This window comes from Punica granatum, chromosome 5, assembly GCF_007655135.1.
Source record: "Punica granatum isolate Tunisia-2019 chromosome 5, ASM765513v2, whole genome shotgun sequence".
Classification (NCBI taxonomy): domain Eukaryota; kingdom Viridiplantae; phylum Streptophyta; class Magnoliopsida; order Myrtales; family Lythraceae; genus Punica; species Punica granatum.
This window is the reverse complement of record NC_045131.1, coordinates 423633-443692: the sequence shown is the minus strand read 5'-3', so window position 1 is coordinate 443692 and position 20060 is coordinate 423633. Positions and strand designations below refer to the sequence as shown.

The following is a 20060-nucleotide window of genomic DNA, read 5'->3' as shown; positions in this document are numbered from 1 at the left end:
GAGGAAGGAAACTGCGGGTGACAAAAGGAAGTTTGACAATCAAAATTTGTATGGGGAGGTTCTTTCTGGTGGTGGAGGCGACTATTCAACCTCTCTTATTAATTGATTATATCTTGCATCATATCATATGGGGAGTTGCAAAAATGGTCTTATAAGTTTGTTTTTTTTTGACATTGAGTCCTATAAATTTTACTTTGTATTTTTCAGTCCTAAACGTTTACTTCGTTAGACACATATAGTCTAAATCGTGAGTGATCATTAACTAGTGCTGACGTGGACATAAACGGCGTTAATTTTTTTCCACTTGTATTGAAATTGCCTACGTGGAAATTAAAAGGATTGGTCCTAAAAGTTTTTCCCCTTTTGAATCAATTTTGGCAAAAATAATCCTAAATCATTCCAAAAAGTGACAGTCTTGGTCCATTCCATAACCCGCTGTTATCAGACGATGGCGTGAACTTAACGCCATAAAAAAAGCTTACAGTTAGCAGTTATATGACACATGTGGGCCAACTATCGCACGTCACTTCAAAAAATTCTTAAAGATTTTAAAAAACATAAAAATTAGAATAGAAAATTTTAAAATTGAATAAGACTAACCAATATTAAATAGAAAGTAGAAAATTATCAATAAAATCAAAACTTTTAAAGATTTTGAAAATAATTTAAGAGAAAATTTAAAATTTTTGGAAAAATAGAGGAAAAATTTAGAACAATTACATAAATTAATTAATCTTACAAAAAAATTGGAATTTTTTAAAAATAATAAAATACAAAAAAAATAAAAAAGTAAAAATAAGAATTCAAAAGAATATCAGGAAGTTCATAAAAAGTTCAAAAAAAATTAAAATAAAAAATAAAATGATAGGAAAATAATAAATAAAAAAATTCATATAAAATTAAAAAGTGGAAGTTAATTTTTAAACTCATTGAAGAATGAGAAGGGCTGGGCAGTTATCAAGATATCAAATAGGGCAAGGTCAACGGAGGCTCTAGCCGGAAGGGCCTCACTTTTCGATCTTTCCCCCTTGCCCCCCTATTTTTTTAGTTTTTAGAATTTTTTGTAAATTTATTTAATTTTTTTTAATTTAATGTATATTTTTATAAAGTTTTAAAAACTTTTTATTTTAAAAAGAATTCAAAAAATTAATTTTTAATTAATTTCAAAAAAGTAAAAATTTAAATCAAAAAATAAATTTTAAAAATTTTCACGACGTTAAGTTCACATTATCGTCCGTTAATAGTCAGTATATAATGGATCAAAACTATCACTTTTTGAAACGATTTAGGACTATTTTTTTCAAAATTGAACTTATAAAATTCAAATTCAAAAAATTGCAAAAAAAAAAATCTTTAGGCCATCACTGTTATTTTTTCAATTTCCACGTAATTATTTTGAATACATGTGAAAATGATTGAACGTCATTTTTGTTCACATCAGTATCGGTTAACGGTTAGTCACGATTTGGACCATAAGTGTCTAACGGAACAAATTTTTAGGACTGTAAAAGCCAAAACGAAACTTATAAGATTCAATATCAAAAAATAACAAATTTATAGGATCATTTTTTGTAAATTCTCCCTTATATTATATATATGGCCACGAGAGCTACTAGCTAGGACCACTCAGATGACTCAACTCTTGTAAGTTGTATGTATATATATTCACTAGCTATTATTCATGCATGAATGATATATTACGATGGATCTGATCAATCATTTATAGGACGAAGATATATATACACTGATATCATATATAGAAAATATTAATAATATAGAACATATCTTTTTTCGATTTTAAATGAGATTCAAAATTTAGTACGATAAAAGATGAATTATAAATAATTAATAAACGAACACGGGTATTCTTACTAAAAATCGAACATGCGATCTGTAAATTAACATGTGAAAGCATGCGCCATTACACTATACCATTTTTTAATTATCTATGACTATTACATATATACAATCGCAGAAACACTGTAAATTATCCAATAAATGAATATGTATATTTTTCTCATTTCTTCGTGTATTTTGCGGCAATATATATATATATATATTATATGTATGTATGTATGTGTGTCCTACTGGCAAACGTGCATGATGGGGTCTATTCTATCTATGATCGTAACACGCGGTGTTTTTTCTTTTTCTCTTTAGAGATAGTAAGACGCGGTTAATTAAGGTAGAAGATATACATATTATATATCAATCTATCTTCGGGTCACAAGTCAAGTCACAGTGACATTTGATTTTAAAGGGGAAAGATGACGTGGAAGTGGCGGACCATCCCTGCGGCTGGCTGAGACCACACAAGTCGATGGTGATTGACCTTTAATTTGGCTAGGCAGGGTGGGGACGAGCAGCACCGTGTTACACCCGTTGTTAGTGGAAATTGACTCGTCGACTTGGACCAGGAGGGGTGGAACCGTGGAAGAGCTTTAGATTAGAAGCAGAGGGAGAGTGGCCGACTCTGCCTCTGACTTAGTCCATCCATCATACTCCACTGCAGGTGCAGTCGCAGTCGCAGTCGCAGCGCCAGCGCAGTGAGTATTTTTCTAGCTAAAATCTGCGCTTTGCTTTGAATTTGAAGGGAAGAAATTAGGGTAGGCTTCTAAGCAAAGGGGGCTTATATTAATTAATTTGTCATGATGACCTTTACTTAAAATAAAATACATGTAGTTGTCTCCCTCCACCGAAAAAAAGAAAAGAAAAACTCAAAAAAATAAAATAAAAAATACAATGCTATTTAACTCCGACATGTTCTAAAAAGGTAATGCATCGTCATACTATTAAGTATTTTGATTTTTGTTCCCACCCGAGACATAATTAAACAAAGACATGGCTATAGTTTAGGTGCTTTATCTGTTTTTGGTTTTCATTGCTTGTTGCTATATAGTGGCAGTGGTAGTAGTTGGCAGAGAGCTAGTATCTCTAGCAATATATATCATATCATGATTATCATCCCATCCCCACATTACAAATATCTGATCCTTCCTACAGAACAAAATAAATATATATATATATATATATATATCCAATAATCCTCCTCCTCCTCTTTTTTTTTTCCCTCGGTGAACAAAAATAGAAGATTGTACGTACATTAATATCCAATCTTATCTTAGGGTGATTATCCGACTATTTCGACTAATATTTAATAAAATTCTAGATAGACAATCGAGTGATTTCCATAATTAGACCTAGCTTGTCTTGTGCCGACGATTAACATGCATCACACGTCCGTAGGAATACGGACAACATTTGGGAATTCGCTATATACGCAAGAAGAGCTATCAAGAATTTCAGCTAGCTTTTTTTTTTTTTTTTGGGTAATCAGCTTCAGCTAGAATTTGACAGACAGTTATCGCAATTGCAATCAACATTTGGGAATTTGCTATATATGGAAAGGAATACATACGTTGGGATTGAAAAGGCCGAATGTTAGTTGGGATTGAAAAGGCCGAATGTTAGTATTGAGGCCGTTGTCATCTCTATTGTAACCAAAGAAAAAGACCAGAGGTTATCAAAAGAGAGTGTAATACAGTGGCGTGCGCCATGGGCGAATTCGGGATTTTCGTTCAGGGAGGCAAAAATATTGCTTGATATAAATAGTACATAAATTTTTTTTTTCAGGGGGGCAAAGTGCAAATTTTATATAGAAAAATTCATAAATTAACATAATTTTGAGGCAAAATTATAAAAAAGTCAAAATTATAACCGTTTTTAATTTTATTATTTCTGAAACAATTTATAATAAAAAATCATGAAACTTAAAAACATATACTTTAATTATAATATTTATTTTAAAATATTTTAATAAAAATTTATAAGAAATCCGATATCCCTGTACGCGTAGCTAGCGAGGGTATACACCGAGATATGTACGTATATATGTGTGCATGCATGGATGCGTGGACTGGGCTATATCCAAGCTTTTCCTTCGGGTTGGGCCCCATATGTATATGTATATAGGCAGCTCGATAACGGGCCGAATTCCAAACTCACAGTTCGGGCTCGAATAATGGATATGTATATGACCTCTGCGACGATGACTTTCGTTTAGAAGGTTAATTAGGGGGCCCACGCCGTTAGTGGGTCCTTATCCCATCCGTCCTAATCGAGGAGACCCCATGCATGCATGTGCCCTATGGGCCCACAGGCTACCGATTACGTGATGCATGCATGGTTTTCCCATAAAACAATTGAGTGAGGCTAATTAATTTATTCCTTTATTTATCTTTTTGCAGCAAATAGTATTGTTTTTTCACAATAGTTTTTTGTTTTATCTAAATCGAAAGAAACTAATCATAAGAAGAATTGTTGTAACTGGAAGACGACGACTACAATAATAATAATAATAATAATAATAGTCCAATATAAATAACATACATACACAGAGAGAGAAGGGATTATCGGAAGACTTCTTATAATTGTAATTGTTCTTATTTGATGTGACTTTTACATGTATTTTCCTTTATAGCTAGCTAGCTTGACAGGTTAATCAATATATTTCGCTGCTGTAATTCTAGTTTGGTTATAGTTTCCTTGTATCTGCTTTTGCAGTGAATCGATTTACGGAGTATCTTCCTTACCGATTGAGAGAAAAAAAAAGGAGTTATTGGAAGGGGAATATGTATATATCATCCGTACTGAGTGAGTGCATGGAAGAATAGATGCCCGTCTGACCTCTCTTTAGTACTTTCTTATCAGCTAGGGGAAAAATGCCATGCATTTGCATTTGCAGGTCTCTCTCTTTTTGTAAAATTCTCGATCCGAAAGAAAAATGTTTTTACTCTCCAACTTTTTGGAAACATTAGCTAATGATCTGCTCAATTAATTATTAGTTAGGGTATAACTCACGTCACTCACTCTGAATCACGGTAATTAGTAAATGTCAAACACACTTCGAAAAGATATATTTAACTTTTCAGTAATTTATTATTCTTTTCATATATTAGAACATATTCTCTGCACTGCAATTGAGCGCCTGTGACCTGCCCAATTTCGGAAAGAAAATTAAGATTAATTTTCATATATTAATTTCATGGTTTATTGGTTTAGCGATCCTTTTCTTAATTAGTTAATTCCATGCATGCATGGGCTACATCCATACATGATATATATGCATATTCGTGCATGGGCTACTCCTCTACCAGACATAGATTTGTGGCCACAGGATTAGAACATATTCTCTGCACTGCACCTCAATCGCTTTAATTTCCTTTTTGGTTGTTCGAATTCAAATAGTAGGGCCCTAATGGCCGATGGAAGAACACATCGAGCTTGCTCTTGAAGAAAGGGATATATTGCATACGTGTGTGTGTGTGTGTGTGTGGACATGTATATATTGTACTAGTCTGTCCCATCTTTGTTACATATCGACTGTCTTTGTGTCTCAACAACTTGCGTACATCAAGTGTACACCATCCAAATTGCAGTGTGCATGAACATCATCACGACCATTAATTATAATAATCTCCAACGTGCAGGGCAAGTCGTTCTCTAAATAAAGAAAAATACGACCATAATACCGAAGTATTTGGTCTTTAAGGATACCTGGTGATTGTTCTTGGAACTGGAGAAAACTTCTGCAGCTGAGGACTTTGATGTCTCCCTATATCCGCTATTGTGTTGGCCCTGGTACGAATGTATCTTTCTGGTATGACAAGTGGTTACCGGTCGGTTCTTTAATAAACTATTGCACCAGGGGGCTCCAGTGCTTTCCGTCGATTAGGGAGCACGCAACAGTTAGTTCGATTCTGGTTGATGGATGCTGGCATTGGCCTAGAAGCTCGGATCTGCAAGCTGGCCTGCTCCGTGATCTCGCTAATGCAATTCAACTCTCTGATCGTGATAGGGTCACATGGACGGCTCACAAATCCGAGACATTTTCTGTTGCTAGTGCGTGGAAATGCTTTAGTCCCAGAAGCCAGAAGATGGAATGGAGGAACGCAATCTGGTTTGAGGGGCAGTTTCCTCGATCCTCTTTCATTAGCTGGCTTTGTATTCATAATAGATTGAGTACAAAAGATAGGCTTATGAGTTGGAGAATCTCGATTACTGCACCCGAATGCGAATTCTGTAGTTTGGAATTGGAGACCCGAAATCACCTCTTTTTTGAATGCCCTATCACCCAAGGGATTTGGAGAAGTTTATTAGACCGTGTTGGAATGAACAAACACAATGTCGACTGGAATACGGAACTTTGCTGGGTCTCCTCTCTCCGTGGAAAGAAGCTGGATATTATTTGTCTTAAACTTCTCTGGACTCACTACATTTACTGCATCTGGAGGGAGAGGAACGCCAGGCTCTACCGGAATCAAGTCTCGCCTCCAACAATTATAATACGAAGGATCTTCTCGGATGTGAAAGCAAAGTTGTCTGTTCTCCCTCGATTCTCATGCAAAATTGCACACTCTATCATTGCGAGGCATATGTTTCACCATTTTGATACTGCAACTAGTTGACTTGGGAGTAGCTCTTGGGTGTTTTTTATTTTACTCCGTATAGAGGAAAATGGTATTGGTTTCTGATGTAAATTCATCTGTTATCAATGAAGTTTCATCATTTATCCAAAAAAAGATAATGCCCACTCTCTCAATCGTCAGTTTCCAATCGTCGACACAATTGATTAATATGCCGTGTTCGTCTAGTCTTATGCTTGTGTTCGGGGCAGAGAGATTTTAGTACGTCTTAACTCTTAATTAACAACTAGCTAGCTAGGGTCAAACGTCGACATTAATCCCAGCCTCAAAATCATAAAATGTATTTATGCAGCAAGCACCGCCCCCATGCGCGATTGACATGTTCCTGTGCGTACGTATAGTGTATCGTAAGCCATTTACTTCAGCCACATGGTGCCATTCCCTTTCACGAAACCGCAGCCATTGCTAAAAGGTAAAGCTAAAACAAACGTACCTGCAAAGGCTGAGTAATATATGCATATGGCGTACATGGCAGCAGTACTATCTCTCATCAGTCACTTCAAGTAGTCCCTTTCTATTTTAATTTCCAGCAGCGGCATCATGCATTAAAAATTTGAACCAACCGCTCTCTCTCGTCACCTCCCCAAAAATGGTATACCCGATTATTGAATATATACGGTCACCTAACCCCAACCCACCCCCCGTCAATAGATCATAGCTATATGAATACGACCATTTCTTAATTTCTCTCTGCTCATTCATTCTATCATCCCTCACTATACACTACTTTCTCCATCGTCATTCTCCATCACTACCTCCTTGTGTGCAGTGCACATATATATCTGACCTCCTGGTCCTGATAGATCGATCAACCTCCTACACACACACATACATATATATAGAACACGAAGTCCTTGTGCGCCCCAGCACATACGGTACTGATATCCTAAATGGTCCCGATCAACATGGCATTTACGACAATTAGTGATCGGGCAACCCGAGCCAGCCTTCTTCTTATTCTCCTCCTTCAGATTTCGGTGACTGGAAAAGGATCATCTGATGGTGTCAATAATGCTACTATCTCCAAGAAGGTGGACGACGTGGACCAACAGGCTGGTACAGAAGGAGGTGTAGTCAATTGCGGGACGTGCCCTTGCTTGAACCCTTGTGGGCAGCAGCAGCTACCTCCCCCTCCACCTCCACCTCCACCTCCACCTCCCCCGACGACATCACTGCCACCTCCCCCGCCAGCTACAGCATACTGTACTCCGTCAATTCCTCCACCTCCGAGGTTCATCTATACGACAGGCGTACCAGCAAACGGCCTGTACACTACTGATACTAGCGATGAGAATGCTTGGGACTATTTCTACTCAGGAGCTGCAGCACGAAGTACAAGACTTTTGATTTTGATTCAGATCATGGTGTTTGCAGTCATCATGGTGATATTAAGGTGATCGATTTAATTGCCAATATTACAGCTAATATATATATATATATATATATATGATGGGTAATTAAATTACTTACATTTGGGCTATAAGGGTATTAATATTAACCGTGCGCTCGTAAGTACTGGTCCATTAATTGGAAAGTCATAATTCATATTTCATATGAAGTTGTCTGGAGGAGTACATTACGATTATATATATGCCGTAATATAAACATATGTGTGTGTGTGTGTGTGTGTGTGTGTGTGTGTGTGTGTGTTAGAATATGATTTCTTAATCCGGCCCAGATCTTTACGGGATATGGCTTCATTTGAACGCAATAATACTGATCTCTTTCATATAAATCCTTACATGTCGATCAATTAGTTAATTGCTAGCTATTGTAAAAGACTATATATAATAGGGAAAAAAGGTGTAGTGTAGTAATATACATCATCATCTGAGATTTCAAGTTCGACTCTTTTTATGAAACTATACCCATGGCCCGTTATACCAAGCCCATGAGTCTCATTTGTAACCGAAAAAAAAAAAAAAAAAAGAAGAAGAAAGAAGACTGCATATTATGCTGAAGCAAGCACCTTTTTAATTTAGCAGGCCAATAGATTTTCGGATTTTGCCGAGTCAAATTATGTGATATCTAAGAAATACTACTAGTATTTTCGATTAGCCATACACGCAGATTAAAACATAAAAAAGCGCTTGATAGATACAAGCTCAAAAAGGGGCTAAATCAGTTAACTTGATATGGATGAGCTGGGTAGCTAGGATTAATAATGTATGGAATTAGAAAGCAATGCATGCATTAATTTGCAGCTAGCTAAGCTGGTGATGTCATTTGGGGTTCAAGAATCTTTCATTATGCGTGTGCTTTAATAAGCTGGCAAATCGTATGCAGAAAAGGAACGAAGGCAGGCATTTTTTTCTTTTTTCTCTCTTTATCTTTTGATGATTCCGTGACTTTTAGTTAGTTGTATTGCATGTTTTGGGTCGAATTTTGCAGTTGAGATTATTCATCTATCACCCTAATAATAATCTTTGAGTTGTGGGAGATATGGAATGCTTCTGCTGATGGCGATAGCATTACCGAATCAACAATTGCCGGTATCAATGTCGCAATCTTCTCTGCCTCAACAGACATCACCATACCCCAACGAATGTCCCTATCCTTGTCTTCCACAGCCTACCGCCATCCCACCAGATACTACTATCTGCCCGCCCTCAGCTCTCCTGCCACCACCGCCGCCTGCACAGCCATCAACACAGCCTCCTCCTGTCTCCCAGTCTCATGCTCCTTCCTACTTCTACCCGCCCAATGGTGACGGCTATGTACCTTATTTTCTGCCACCATGGTATCAGAACGACGCCCCGCCCCCACCCGAACCACCATGCTGCCTTATTTCCCATGGTATTACAAGCATCCCCTCTTCCAGCTGCATTCTTCCTCATCAGCAGCAGATACAGTGGGGTTTGGGTTAGTGATGCGAGTTCTTGGCTCTCTATGTTCTGCTCTCTTTCTGTAAGTAGTTCCCTTTTTCTTCCACTCATTCATGAAGTATTAGTTGCAGAGGAGAGAAACCAATCAAGGTCTAGGAAAAGTCACAAAACGCAAAAAGTCTAGAAGCTGCAACTTTTATTTTCTTTCTGTCAGACCAATTAGTTCAAAAGAGCTTTAGATCATGTTTTATTCATCTCTATCCTATTCAGCCTCTGTATATATTCAAATATTGATCGGAATCAAATCAATATGCAACAAGGGGACTGATGCACCGCACTCTCCCTAACGTATAGCATTTAATGTGGGGGCCCAATCTTCAAATGGCTTCACTCTCGATGCTGGCTCAGCATCCAACTCTCCAATGGTCTAGGAAATGACCTTTCCCCTGTTGCTTCCACTGCTAGTGCTCCGCAAGTCAAGATGGCTCGAAGCTACGGCTTTACGGTTACCATGAAACACTAACACTATATTGCTCTGATCGTCTCACGCCGCCACATGGCAGTGTCAGGATCAAATCTCAGCTCCCACGTAGTCCAGTAGTGCAAGTCTTGCTTCAGTGTTAGAACTCGGGGCTTCCCATTCAAGTGAACTGTCCGAACTCTAACAAATTGTCCGTGCTCCAGCTCCTGAGACATAATTACAAGTTCTTTGTCATTGCCAATATTTTAAGTAATGCTTGATACAAAATTGGAAAGACAGGTGATATAAAAGCTGTTCATTCTATACCACACTACACAGTAACTCAGTAAGTGATCTGCTGGTCCTTCGGTCCAAAGTGATCAGATTCACTAACAAAAAGGCAAGCACGGTTCCAACTTTACGAGCGTCTCAGCAAGTAAATTTACCTTCGTTACGCTGACAAAGGCATCCAGATCAGGAGTCAATTTCCCATTGACTTCAACAATCCATTGAAGGGCATAAAGACCATATCTGTGCACAGGACTCCCATGACACCACCTGGAAATCCCAGCAGAACATTACGGATAAACAAACAGACAAAACCAGAAACGACATTTCCTGTTTACTTTGGAGGAGTTTAAATGGACTGTATCTATACCTAGCGACATAGACTCCATGACCCTCTTCAGGAAGAAACCCAAGAGCACGTACTGCTGGGTGGGGATCTTGAACTATACATCCACACCAATTAACCACTCGTGTTGTACCATTCCCATCTCTCACATCTGTTCCCACAAGAAGATCAATTTCACGTCCCTGGAATACCATGCAGTTTCAAGCATAAGAAATTTATTTTGTTGGGTTACCTCGTTCGTACCAATAGTAAACACATGGTTAACTGGAGCATGTAAAAATTTCATGGCTGACCTGCCGAAAGATGGTCATGTTGAGCTTCCCATCATTGTCATTATCATTATTGTCCAATGCCTGACAAGCATTTTCTATATCACGGAAACAAGTTACAGGCTCTTTATTGATTGCTAAGACCATGTCTCCTTGCTCTAATAGATTCTCGGCTTTTGAACCAGCCAAACAGCCCTTAACACGTAGAACCTGCCTTCTGAGGGGATCTTTCTTGACAAGCGCCTGCAAGAAACACATTGGAGAAATGAAATTACCCAGAAACAAGCAAAATACATCTAGAGTACTATAGGATGAAAAAGCAAAAAGGAAGAAAATAAATACCTGAACCCATTCATCACTCAGTCCAAAGCTCCGAGCCTTTGATAGCAAAGTGGGATATAGTTCGACCTCCAAAATCCTAACAAGCGGCATTGGCCTTTTGACCCCATTTATCAACAGAGGTGGCCCCTTTAAACCTGATACAATTTTCTCAACAACTTGGCTAATAGTAGAAACTGGAATGCCCCTTACAAATTGATGATCCTCAGAAGAACTGCACCCATATTTCAGCTGAAAATGGAATGTAGAGCATCTTAGACATAGCCGGAATAATTAAGCTGATACACAAAAAAGATCCACATAATAAAACTCGTGCCACTTGCACATGTATCTTGACTAAATAACATCAAATGTTGGGTAAGAGCTTGGTTAAATAGATATTCTATGCAAGGCATAGCTAACCAGATTTATACAAATTAGAGTAAGAATTAGTTGACCATCTTCCTCTCCACTCTCTGTGGACCCACAAGCTCAGGTATTAATTTATATGATGATGCATGAAATTGCGTAACATCATGGATTGAGAAGATCTAGACACGACATTTACAAGGAGGAACAAACATGATCAAATTTTTTACCCTCCATCTTAGGAAGGAAAACCATAGGACTTTAGAGTGAATTCAAGATTCAGAAGAATTGTGCAGAGGTGGATATTCCCAATATTGTGGAGTGTAAAGATGTTTTTAGATGAGGCCGAGTTATGGTCCTAACTTATTCACAGTTTTTCTGGGGTGGGGTTTTGGTGAGTGTGTTTTGGGTTGGTGGGGGGGAACGGTGTTTGTCTGGCAGAGTGCAGAGAGAGTTGAAACCTGAGTTGAAAAGCTTCCCCATATAGCCTGAACTCGTCCTCGCTCATCCGTCAGCACTCCAGAAAATGCACTTCCAAAATCTACATTACAGCAAACAGCATTACTCACTTAACTTATATGAAGGTATAAAAGAATAGAACTAGCCATTAAGACCAAAAAAAAACCTGTGTCAAGTTCAATGACTTCCATATTAATTGCTCTATATCTCGGACAATCGGCTGAGCCAATATTTAGAGCTGCACAAGGATTGGTGACGATTGATTTCCTTGATGTTGCTTGAAGGCTTCTACTCAGCCCCACTAGATACACAGAATCTCCCCGCCGCAAAGCAGGCTCTGCAACAAGAACGTACATTTCAATGATAGATATGAAATACATAACGCTTGCATCTCACATGGACCATATCCAGGTAAACTATAACAACCTCGATCTGTAATGATGGCAGTGAAAGCAGGTTGAGTGTCCAAAAAAGTTTTTCTATTGTGAAGAGAAAAATCTTATTCGTATTTAGAAAATAAAGTTTTCATGGCCAGAATATGTGGAGCTGGAAGGTGCCTAATAACATATTAAAGATAAAAAAGGAGAGGACTTAATCAAGAAAAAGATCGAACCTACCAGGAAGAAGTTCAGCTGCACGAACAACTGAAGCACCAGCAGGCCCCAATGCCTTAGGGTCATAGGCAACAAGAGCATAATTATGCACAGGATGGAGAAAAACCACCTGGAGTTGAAGGTAAAAACTGTAGAAGATCAGATTACTGAGCAGAAAGATATTCTGTCCATTTTCTAGAGGTGCAGTAATTACCTCCCCAGGAATTTCGATAGGGAAAGCGGCAAAGGACAGCATCACATCAGACACAGATATAGCGACAGTGTTTTTATCTACTGCTACCAATCCCATGTCTTGAGAATGATATACAATCACACCAGTTCCGAAAAAATGTTGTGAATGGACACCATCTACCATGCACGATGGTGGAACATGCACCTGCAAGCAAATCCCAAAAAATACTGTTCAGAATCCAATAAACAGAACACTCCCACGTTTTGGATGAACAATAGTATTGTTGTATTTCCAGAAGCCACATTCCAGAAACCACCTGATGATCCCAGGACTAAATGTGATTTTTCCATTTCTCACAGAAAAAAGAGATTTTTCCAAATGGTACCACAATGAAGTTTCCTTGGGAAACACGATACCGCAGCAATTTCCATGGCAATTACAAATGAATGTTAAGAAAATGATGCGATTTCCTGGATGCAACTTACAGCACAAAAATCATAGTTGTTACCTCAAACATTACAAGAGTGGGCTCTATCACATGCTCTGCATATGAAGCATTAGCAGACTGAGCTGTTGCACCATGATAATCTGTCATAGCTGCTGCATTTTCCATGTTTCTTGTGTCCTTCAACTCTATGTCTCTACCATTGTGCAAAAAATAGTCTGCCATAGCTCCATCAGCAGATGAATCCTCCTCTACACGCCGTTTTTTCTTACAAGTATCTGATTCATCCTGAGCATGGGAATCCTCAGATGAATGGTCATCATTTGTTTCCATACTCGCGACACCATCAATCAAATCTTGGCTCCTGTCTTGGTGGATGTGTTCCATCAAAGTAGCTTCACCACAAGACGACATGGATTGATTTCCAAGGGCTTGATGAACATCGTTAACATGAGAAGGAAGTAAGGAAGGCAATAGCTGGAAAGCTGGCTTTGTTGTCCAGAGTCCGGCAGTGTCATCACAAGTGTATATTTGTGGAGGAGCATACCATTCATGACGATCAACCGTGACCAGAACAGACTGCATGTATTACAAATCGATAAAGCAGGGATTCCTTATCATGAAAGAGTGTATGCATATGCCTCCGTGTGTGTGATGCGTGCATTTATATATGGTCTGGCTGCTCTCATGTTAACATATGCACCAAGAGTTCGGAAGGAGATGGAGAGAAATTGTCACATCAGATGTATTTAATGATAGGAATGCTTCAGATCTTGGATAAATGTAATAAAAAAGCTATATGCTCTACCTGTCACTGATAGAATAAGAATATGCAAGCAAAATTGGTCTACGTGTTGAAAATATGATAAGATGTCCTATAAATCAGAAGTAAAAGAATCACTGCTGTAACATGCGATTTAGCCACAAGAGATTAAAAAATGTCTTGTTAGATGATCACAGGGACATAAAATATATATATATATATATAAGGAAGATGAGCAAATATTTTTTTTTTAAAAAAATTCGAGGGTATATTTTATAATAACCTTCCTACGATGACGATCCATGTAACTGACATATTCCAAGGGCACGCGAGCACCCTTGTGTAACTTAGAGAGAGCTGAAATCAGATCTTTAAGTACTGCAATTTCTTCGCCTGCAAACTTCTTAATAATAGCATGACGAGGAACTCCAGCTCTGTAAAGCATGTATCTGCAGTAAAAGAGTGGCAAATATAATTATTGCGGAACGGAACATGTTGAGTGACTTAACAACCCAAGAGAAGTCTGGAATTGATGATGCAAGTAATAGGAATCAAACAAACCCTGGTTCTGCAACATAGACGAGACCGCAATGGAACCGGAAATTTCTCGCCTGTTATTGAACAAAAATTGAGATGCGATCAATGTGGAGTGAATAGTTCGAGAGAAAGTCCTCATATGGACTAAGCGTAAGAAAGGATGAGGAAATTACCTGTTGGTATGACAGAGGATGTATTACACCACCACTTACTTCCAGGAAGTGGTCAGGAGTTATTGAGTGCAAATCCTGAACCTGAAGCATGACAGTGGAGAATACTCGAGCTAGTTATTATATATATATATATAATGCAGACCTCTTGAAATAGAATCTTTAACTGGCTAGCATCAAGCAAAACTGGAGTCCACATTGAAAATGTTAACGGAAATTCTAAATTTTCATCTGCAGCAAGAATCAACAGAAATGGTCTGCCAACTCGTGAAAAGGCAAGAGAATATCTTACCATAAGGTTTACATTCATTGGTGTGCCACCTCTCTCAATCAGTAGTTCAATCTTTTGACCAACACAGTCATCAAATAGAGTCTCCATTTTCAGGAACTGAGTGATGACCTGCACGAGGACCATAATATAAACTCATCCAGCAAAGCATGGGATTTTCAATGCAACATAGCCCTCAGTCAATTTGCAAGGTGTTAACGGAGGAAAATATTATATAATTAAAAATGTTGTAACGAGTCGAGTATATCTAATTTTGGGAATTGCGAAAAAGCCAAAGGCAGCTAAACAGCTACTAACAGATAGATAATCACCCAGATAAAGCTATGAGTACTTCATCAACAGAAATATGTACAACAGTTTGACCAATTCTGCAATAAATTCTCTGTCTCTCATATTATTTTAAAGAGGAATTGAAACAAGAAGAAAGAGAGAGTGAAACTTGAGCAATGACACAATCAAGCAAGTTTACACCAAGAAAAGGCTATATATAACTAATGCCATTTAGAATTATGTGATACAAGTACAAGAACAAAGCAAACTTACTTCCCCATTCATGAGAACAAGCACATCACCTGGCTCCAAATGCTTATGTGCCGGACCACCTGGTACCTGCAGCAAAACCAGGAAAAATTACTGAGTCACCAAAAGAAAGTGAACATTATGCTTAATTGTTATGCAAATTGTCAGAGAAAATTTAATGTATAGATAGTAAACTTACCACAGAATCAACAACAAGCATTCCAGTTTCCCCTGGAGGAGAAGCTTGCCTTACCATCTAATCAATCAAATGAATATACCAGTTAAATTCTTTGACAATAACAAAAACAGATATTTATAGAAACTAAATCCCCAGAAACAGCCATCAATTTACCTGCTCCGTATCGCTCTGAAGACCTAGTCTGCGCGTCTCATCAAATCCTTTGTGAAGGAAGGTAACCTGCTCAATGAGAAAGTTGACGCAGATTCAATAAAACCCTATGTCCCACACTCTATTGAATTTTTCCATTGCTTGGTTAGAGAGAGAAATAAAATGAGAGGCATGCTATCTGAGATCACCTGAAGTGTACCCCTGGGTATAGGAACAGCCTCCCACTTATCCTTATAAGAGTTTCTGCCCTTCTGGAGAAATCGTAGTGCCCTTACGACCTGCACAACATCACATTTCAGCACTGGAATCAAGAAAAACATGGCATCCATCTGAAATTACTTCACAATTTCAATATTTCAAGTTAAAAATAGGACCAAAAACAGTAGGCAATGCTGAATGGACTTGCAAAGCAAAATTATCTGCACCTGCTGGGCTGACTAGAATATAAAAGAACTTCTTGCTTTGAAAATCCTTGCTTAGTAATAAATACCTTGCTTGGTAACCCTAAAACCTTAGTTCCAGATATTAGCTAGCTTGCCTTGCATTCTGGCTTTCAGAGAATGTTAATCTCCAGAGGTATTCAGATTTTTATCAAATTCAAAACTCCTAGAATAAAATCCGAATTATATCTAAAGCAGCAAATTTGTAATTTTTTAGGATCAATTTCAATTAGAAAGGGATCCATCAGTTCACTCTGTCATTTTCTTCATGTCAAAAAGGGAGCAATTTGGAAATGGCTCATTCCAGCATTAGCTTGAAAAGCGGCTCAGGAAGATTCTAGCATACAATGCCTAAGTAACATAACTCCATGGCTGGCTTCAGATAATTGAAAAACGTCATCTCACAAATCTTGTCATACCATATTGCCTTTGGCAGAGACCAAGCAACTATTCAGATTTCTTTAAGCATAGATTCCTAAGCAGCAAGTGACATTATAGGAATATGGGAGAAAAGGCATCAAAGGTAAAACAAACTCACTCGTTCTAAAGGTAGAAAAAACGCAGATGCACTAGATGACTTGCTTCCAGCATTCAGGGCCACTGCCTTGCCTTGCCAATCAATCACCGGAGAACCACTTGAACCACCTTTTGTCCCAGAAGCAGCCTGTTATGGTGGAATCAAAGAAGGAATATCAGCTTTGCTATCGGTAAAGCATATAAACTTACAATGAACACAGTCAAGTAGTTTAGTCAGTTATTATTTGTTCCACAGTGCTACTTACTTGCATGTAGAATGTGTTGAAGTCATTATAGCCATCCCTGCACCAAACAAGACATCACTGTGAAAAATTGCGGAATGTGGACAGGCCAATGGTCATAACAAACCACCGCCTAATGATACAGAAAGGTGGGTGGTGTACATAAACATATACCATAACTAACTAGAGAGACTGGGGAAAATGGTAATCTCCATAGGCACTTGAATATGCGCGCATGAATGTATAAGCCAAAGATACTTATATGCCAGCTCACTAGGTCCAAAAATATCTCTAGGTCTAAAAGAGTGGCAGTGGGCATGTATTTCAGTCAGCTAGAAGAGAGGCTTGCTTTAAACAAGGAAATTCAGAAATATATTTGTTAAGAAACTACTCACTTTTTGTAATGAGGAGCATCCCTGTCCAAGCGAGCAAGAGTCCCAGCAAGTATTGAGACCTGATAATCCAGAGTAGGAAGATCAGAGGCAACATATATCTGGCTAAACTAAAGAATATACTCTGATACATATGTCACATAAATTACCATATAACGTCTTTATTTCCATAGGAAAATTAAGCCATGGAATGAACAAAGCAGGAAGCAAAGTAATGCAGCAAGAATAGGTGCACATACCTTTTCCCCACTATCATTGCCAACAACCCTAATTTCTAATCCAACAGATGCAGCCTCAGGAGCAAGAGGAATCTCTTCATATTTCAGAAATTGTATGGCATCAGGATCATATCGAAAGAAGCCAAAATCATGGATCTACAAGAGAGCAGAAATTCATGAGTTTCCAAAGGCAAGAACTCCAGAGCAGAAGGGTTATCTGTTCTATATCCATTACACATGGTCAAATTCATTGATGGAGGAGGTACTAGCTGATCGCAACGTGTGCTAATATGTTGGCAAGGTAAAATAACATTCAATTATGATCTCCAGGAATTCTTCGAGAGCTAATACAGGTAAACAAAATTCTAGAAACACTAAATCCTCAGGTCAGTCTTTAAGTTGAAAGATTACGAACAGGCAAAGCACATTCAATAGGCACGCGATCTCATCAGAACAAAAGCATCCATAAATTAAAAATCAAATACAGTGCAGGGCACTCACGGGATCTCTGTATATGGGATGTACTGGAACCTCCTCACGGTTAACAAACATAGCCTCCGCAACTACAGGTCCTGAAACAGCAACAATGAGTTAAATTGTTTTCTTTTAAAGCTTTCAGAAGATCAAATAAATAAAATAAATAAATCATTCTTGCGGTATAAGTATAGCTATGAAGTAGTAGCAGTCCTCCATTTGACTGGGGACATTTAAATCCGTTCTGTCCATTGAGCGTACAGAAACAAACTGGAAATTACCAGACAGTCCATGAGTATCACTCAAGTGCAGTTATACCAACTAGGAAAATTAACAAGTTCACACGATTCTTAATCAATGCCCCCTTTACAAATAACAGGAATTCTGCCCTTACCAGAGTGAGAATGAACTGACCAATTCCAGCTACAAGGACTTAAAAGCAGCCTTTACAATGAGAGAAATGTCGATATCCCAATCAATCTAAACTCATAATGTAGCAACTACCAAGCAAGATTGAAGCTTGTATGGCCACACTCCTTGGAAAGAGAACCCGTCTCTGTGGCTAAAGTGGACCAAAGAGAAAGGGAGTGGATAGATAGAGCTTTGAAAGAAGCATCCCCATTTTCGTTTGAAATGAGAAAATTTCGACTTGTCCAAGAACAGCGGCAGCTAAAATATACCAGCTTTCATGCCAATGTTGAGAAAATTGTTTCAGGAGAACTCCCGAAACGACGTAACTCATACGGGAAAAAGAAAGAAAGAAAGAAAGAAAGAAAGAAAGAAAGAAAGAAAAAAATTAACGATTGAATGATCCCTCACGGCCTCACCCCAATCAAAGAACACAAAAAACGAACGTCGAAAAAGGAAAGGAAGCAAAAATCTTTTACCAGGCTTGACGACATGGCGATTGGTGAGGATGATCCCGCGGCACTTATCGACCACAAAGCCGGTGGCGTAGCTGGCTCCAGCTGCTTCAGTGTCGAAAGCTCGGCAGGCGGTGGTCCGGAGCACGACGACAGCGGGGACAACCTGATTAAGGGCCTTCCGCCAGTCCTCGGCGGTGGCCACGTTCTCCCTGAAGGGCGTGGCTCCGTCGATCTCCATGCAGAGGTCGCTGCTGCTCCCGTCTTTCATGGCAGCGTCGATACCAACTGCCTCCGATCCCAGCCTCTCCAAAGAATCCCCCATTGAGAAGCAGGCTCAGCTACCTGTCTCTCTCTCTCCCCCTGAAACCTGCAGATTTTCTCGGGAAAGCGGGAGAAAGAGTGGGGGAAGGGAACAGTGGAGGGAGGGGGAGGGGGAGGGGGAGGGGGAGGGTGGGCTGAGTCTTTGGTCAATGAAATGAATGATGAATCTCCCTCTCGCTGCTCCTGCCGTGTGATTTCGTGAGGAGACAGACAGAGAGATTCAGTCAGCAGCCCATTTGCTCGCTCGCTTGAGCTTTTGGTTGCTACAAAAGCAACCAAAAGCTCAATGAAATAGTATTAGATAGATTAGATATATATGCTCAGCCTAGCCAATAAAAGACTAATATGTTCGGTCGTTCGCTTTGTCTTGACCACAAGGAGTTTCGGGTTTATCTGTCACGGGGGAGGGACATTCGCATGATGATTTTATTATTAAAACTTTTATTAACTCAACTTTCCGACATCGATTAAGTATTAAATAATTATAATAAATTAATTATTGTTGTTGAGAAATGGTACACAGTTCAACGGCACGTTTTCGCCTGAAACTAATAGATTGCTAAATCGACTCTTCTTGCTAATAGGATTTGGACCCTCCTTTATTGCGCTTCAAAATGGTATTAGTTTTTTTCTTCTTTCAATTTTTGGGTTAGGCAGTGGGTAATATGGACTCTGCACTCCCCAGTAAGAATATTACCGGTCAAGAGCTTTGCAGTACCGAATATTACACTACCATATATATATACATATCAATCAAGTTCACTGAACTTGACAGTATCAGAATGGCCAATCGCACAATTTTTCCGCGACTATCTGCACAGGAAGCTGAATGTTGTGCCGGATGATATATATGTTGTCTTACGGTTACGCACTCGGACACTTCCTCTCCACTCCGCGGGCAATTTTCTGTATTA

General features: G+C 38.8%; 2 protein-coding genes across 2 annotated transcripts; one reads left to right on the top strand and one right to left on the bottom strand.

Annotated features, from left to right (window-relative positions):
• Positions 1 to 7083: 7083 nt before the first annotated feature.
• LOC116207561 (leucine-rich repeat extensin-like protein 2) lies at positions 7084 to 9664 on the top strand. The gene is made up of 2 exons (XM_031540558.1): positions 7084 to 7878; positions 8926 to 9664. Exons 1-2 carry the CDS (start codon positions 7376 to 7378, stop codon positions 9350 to 9352), a joined length of 930 nt encoding a protein of 309 aa, XP_031396418.1. The 5' UTR covers positions 7084 to 7375; the 3' UTR covers positions 9353 to 9664.
• LOC116207560 (protease Do-like 7) lies at positions 9490 to 19414 on the bottom strand. Its single transcript, XM_031540556.1, has 24 exons — positions 18847 to 19414; positions 17987 to 18057; positions 17507 to 17641; positions 17271 to 17329; positions 16900 to 16936; positions 16656 to 16781; positions 15866 to 15955; positions 15681 to 15746; positions 15528 to 15584; positions 15353 to 15418; positions 14813 to 14920; positions 14524 to 14604; positions 14375 to 14424; positions 14097 to 14262; positions 13114 to 13629; positions 12627 to 12809; positions 12437 to 12542; positions 11986 to 12156; positions 11822 to 11901; positions 11016 to 11243; positions 10698 to 10916; positions 10429 to 10586; positions 10217 to 10328; positions 9490 to 9997 (listed from the first exon to the last, which is right to left on the bottom strand). Exons 1-24 carry the CDS (start codon positions 19145 to 19147, stop codon positions 9836 to 9838), a joined length of 3348 nt encoding a protein of 1115 aa, XP_031396416.1. The 5' UTR covers positions 19148 to 19414; the 3' UTR covers positions 9490 to 9835.
• Positions 19415 to 20060: the final 646 nt, after the last annotated feature.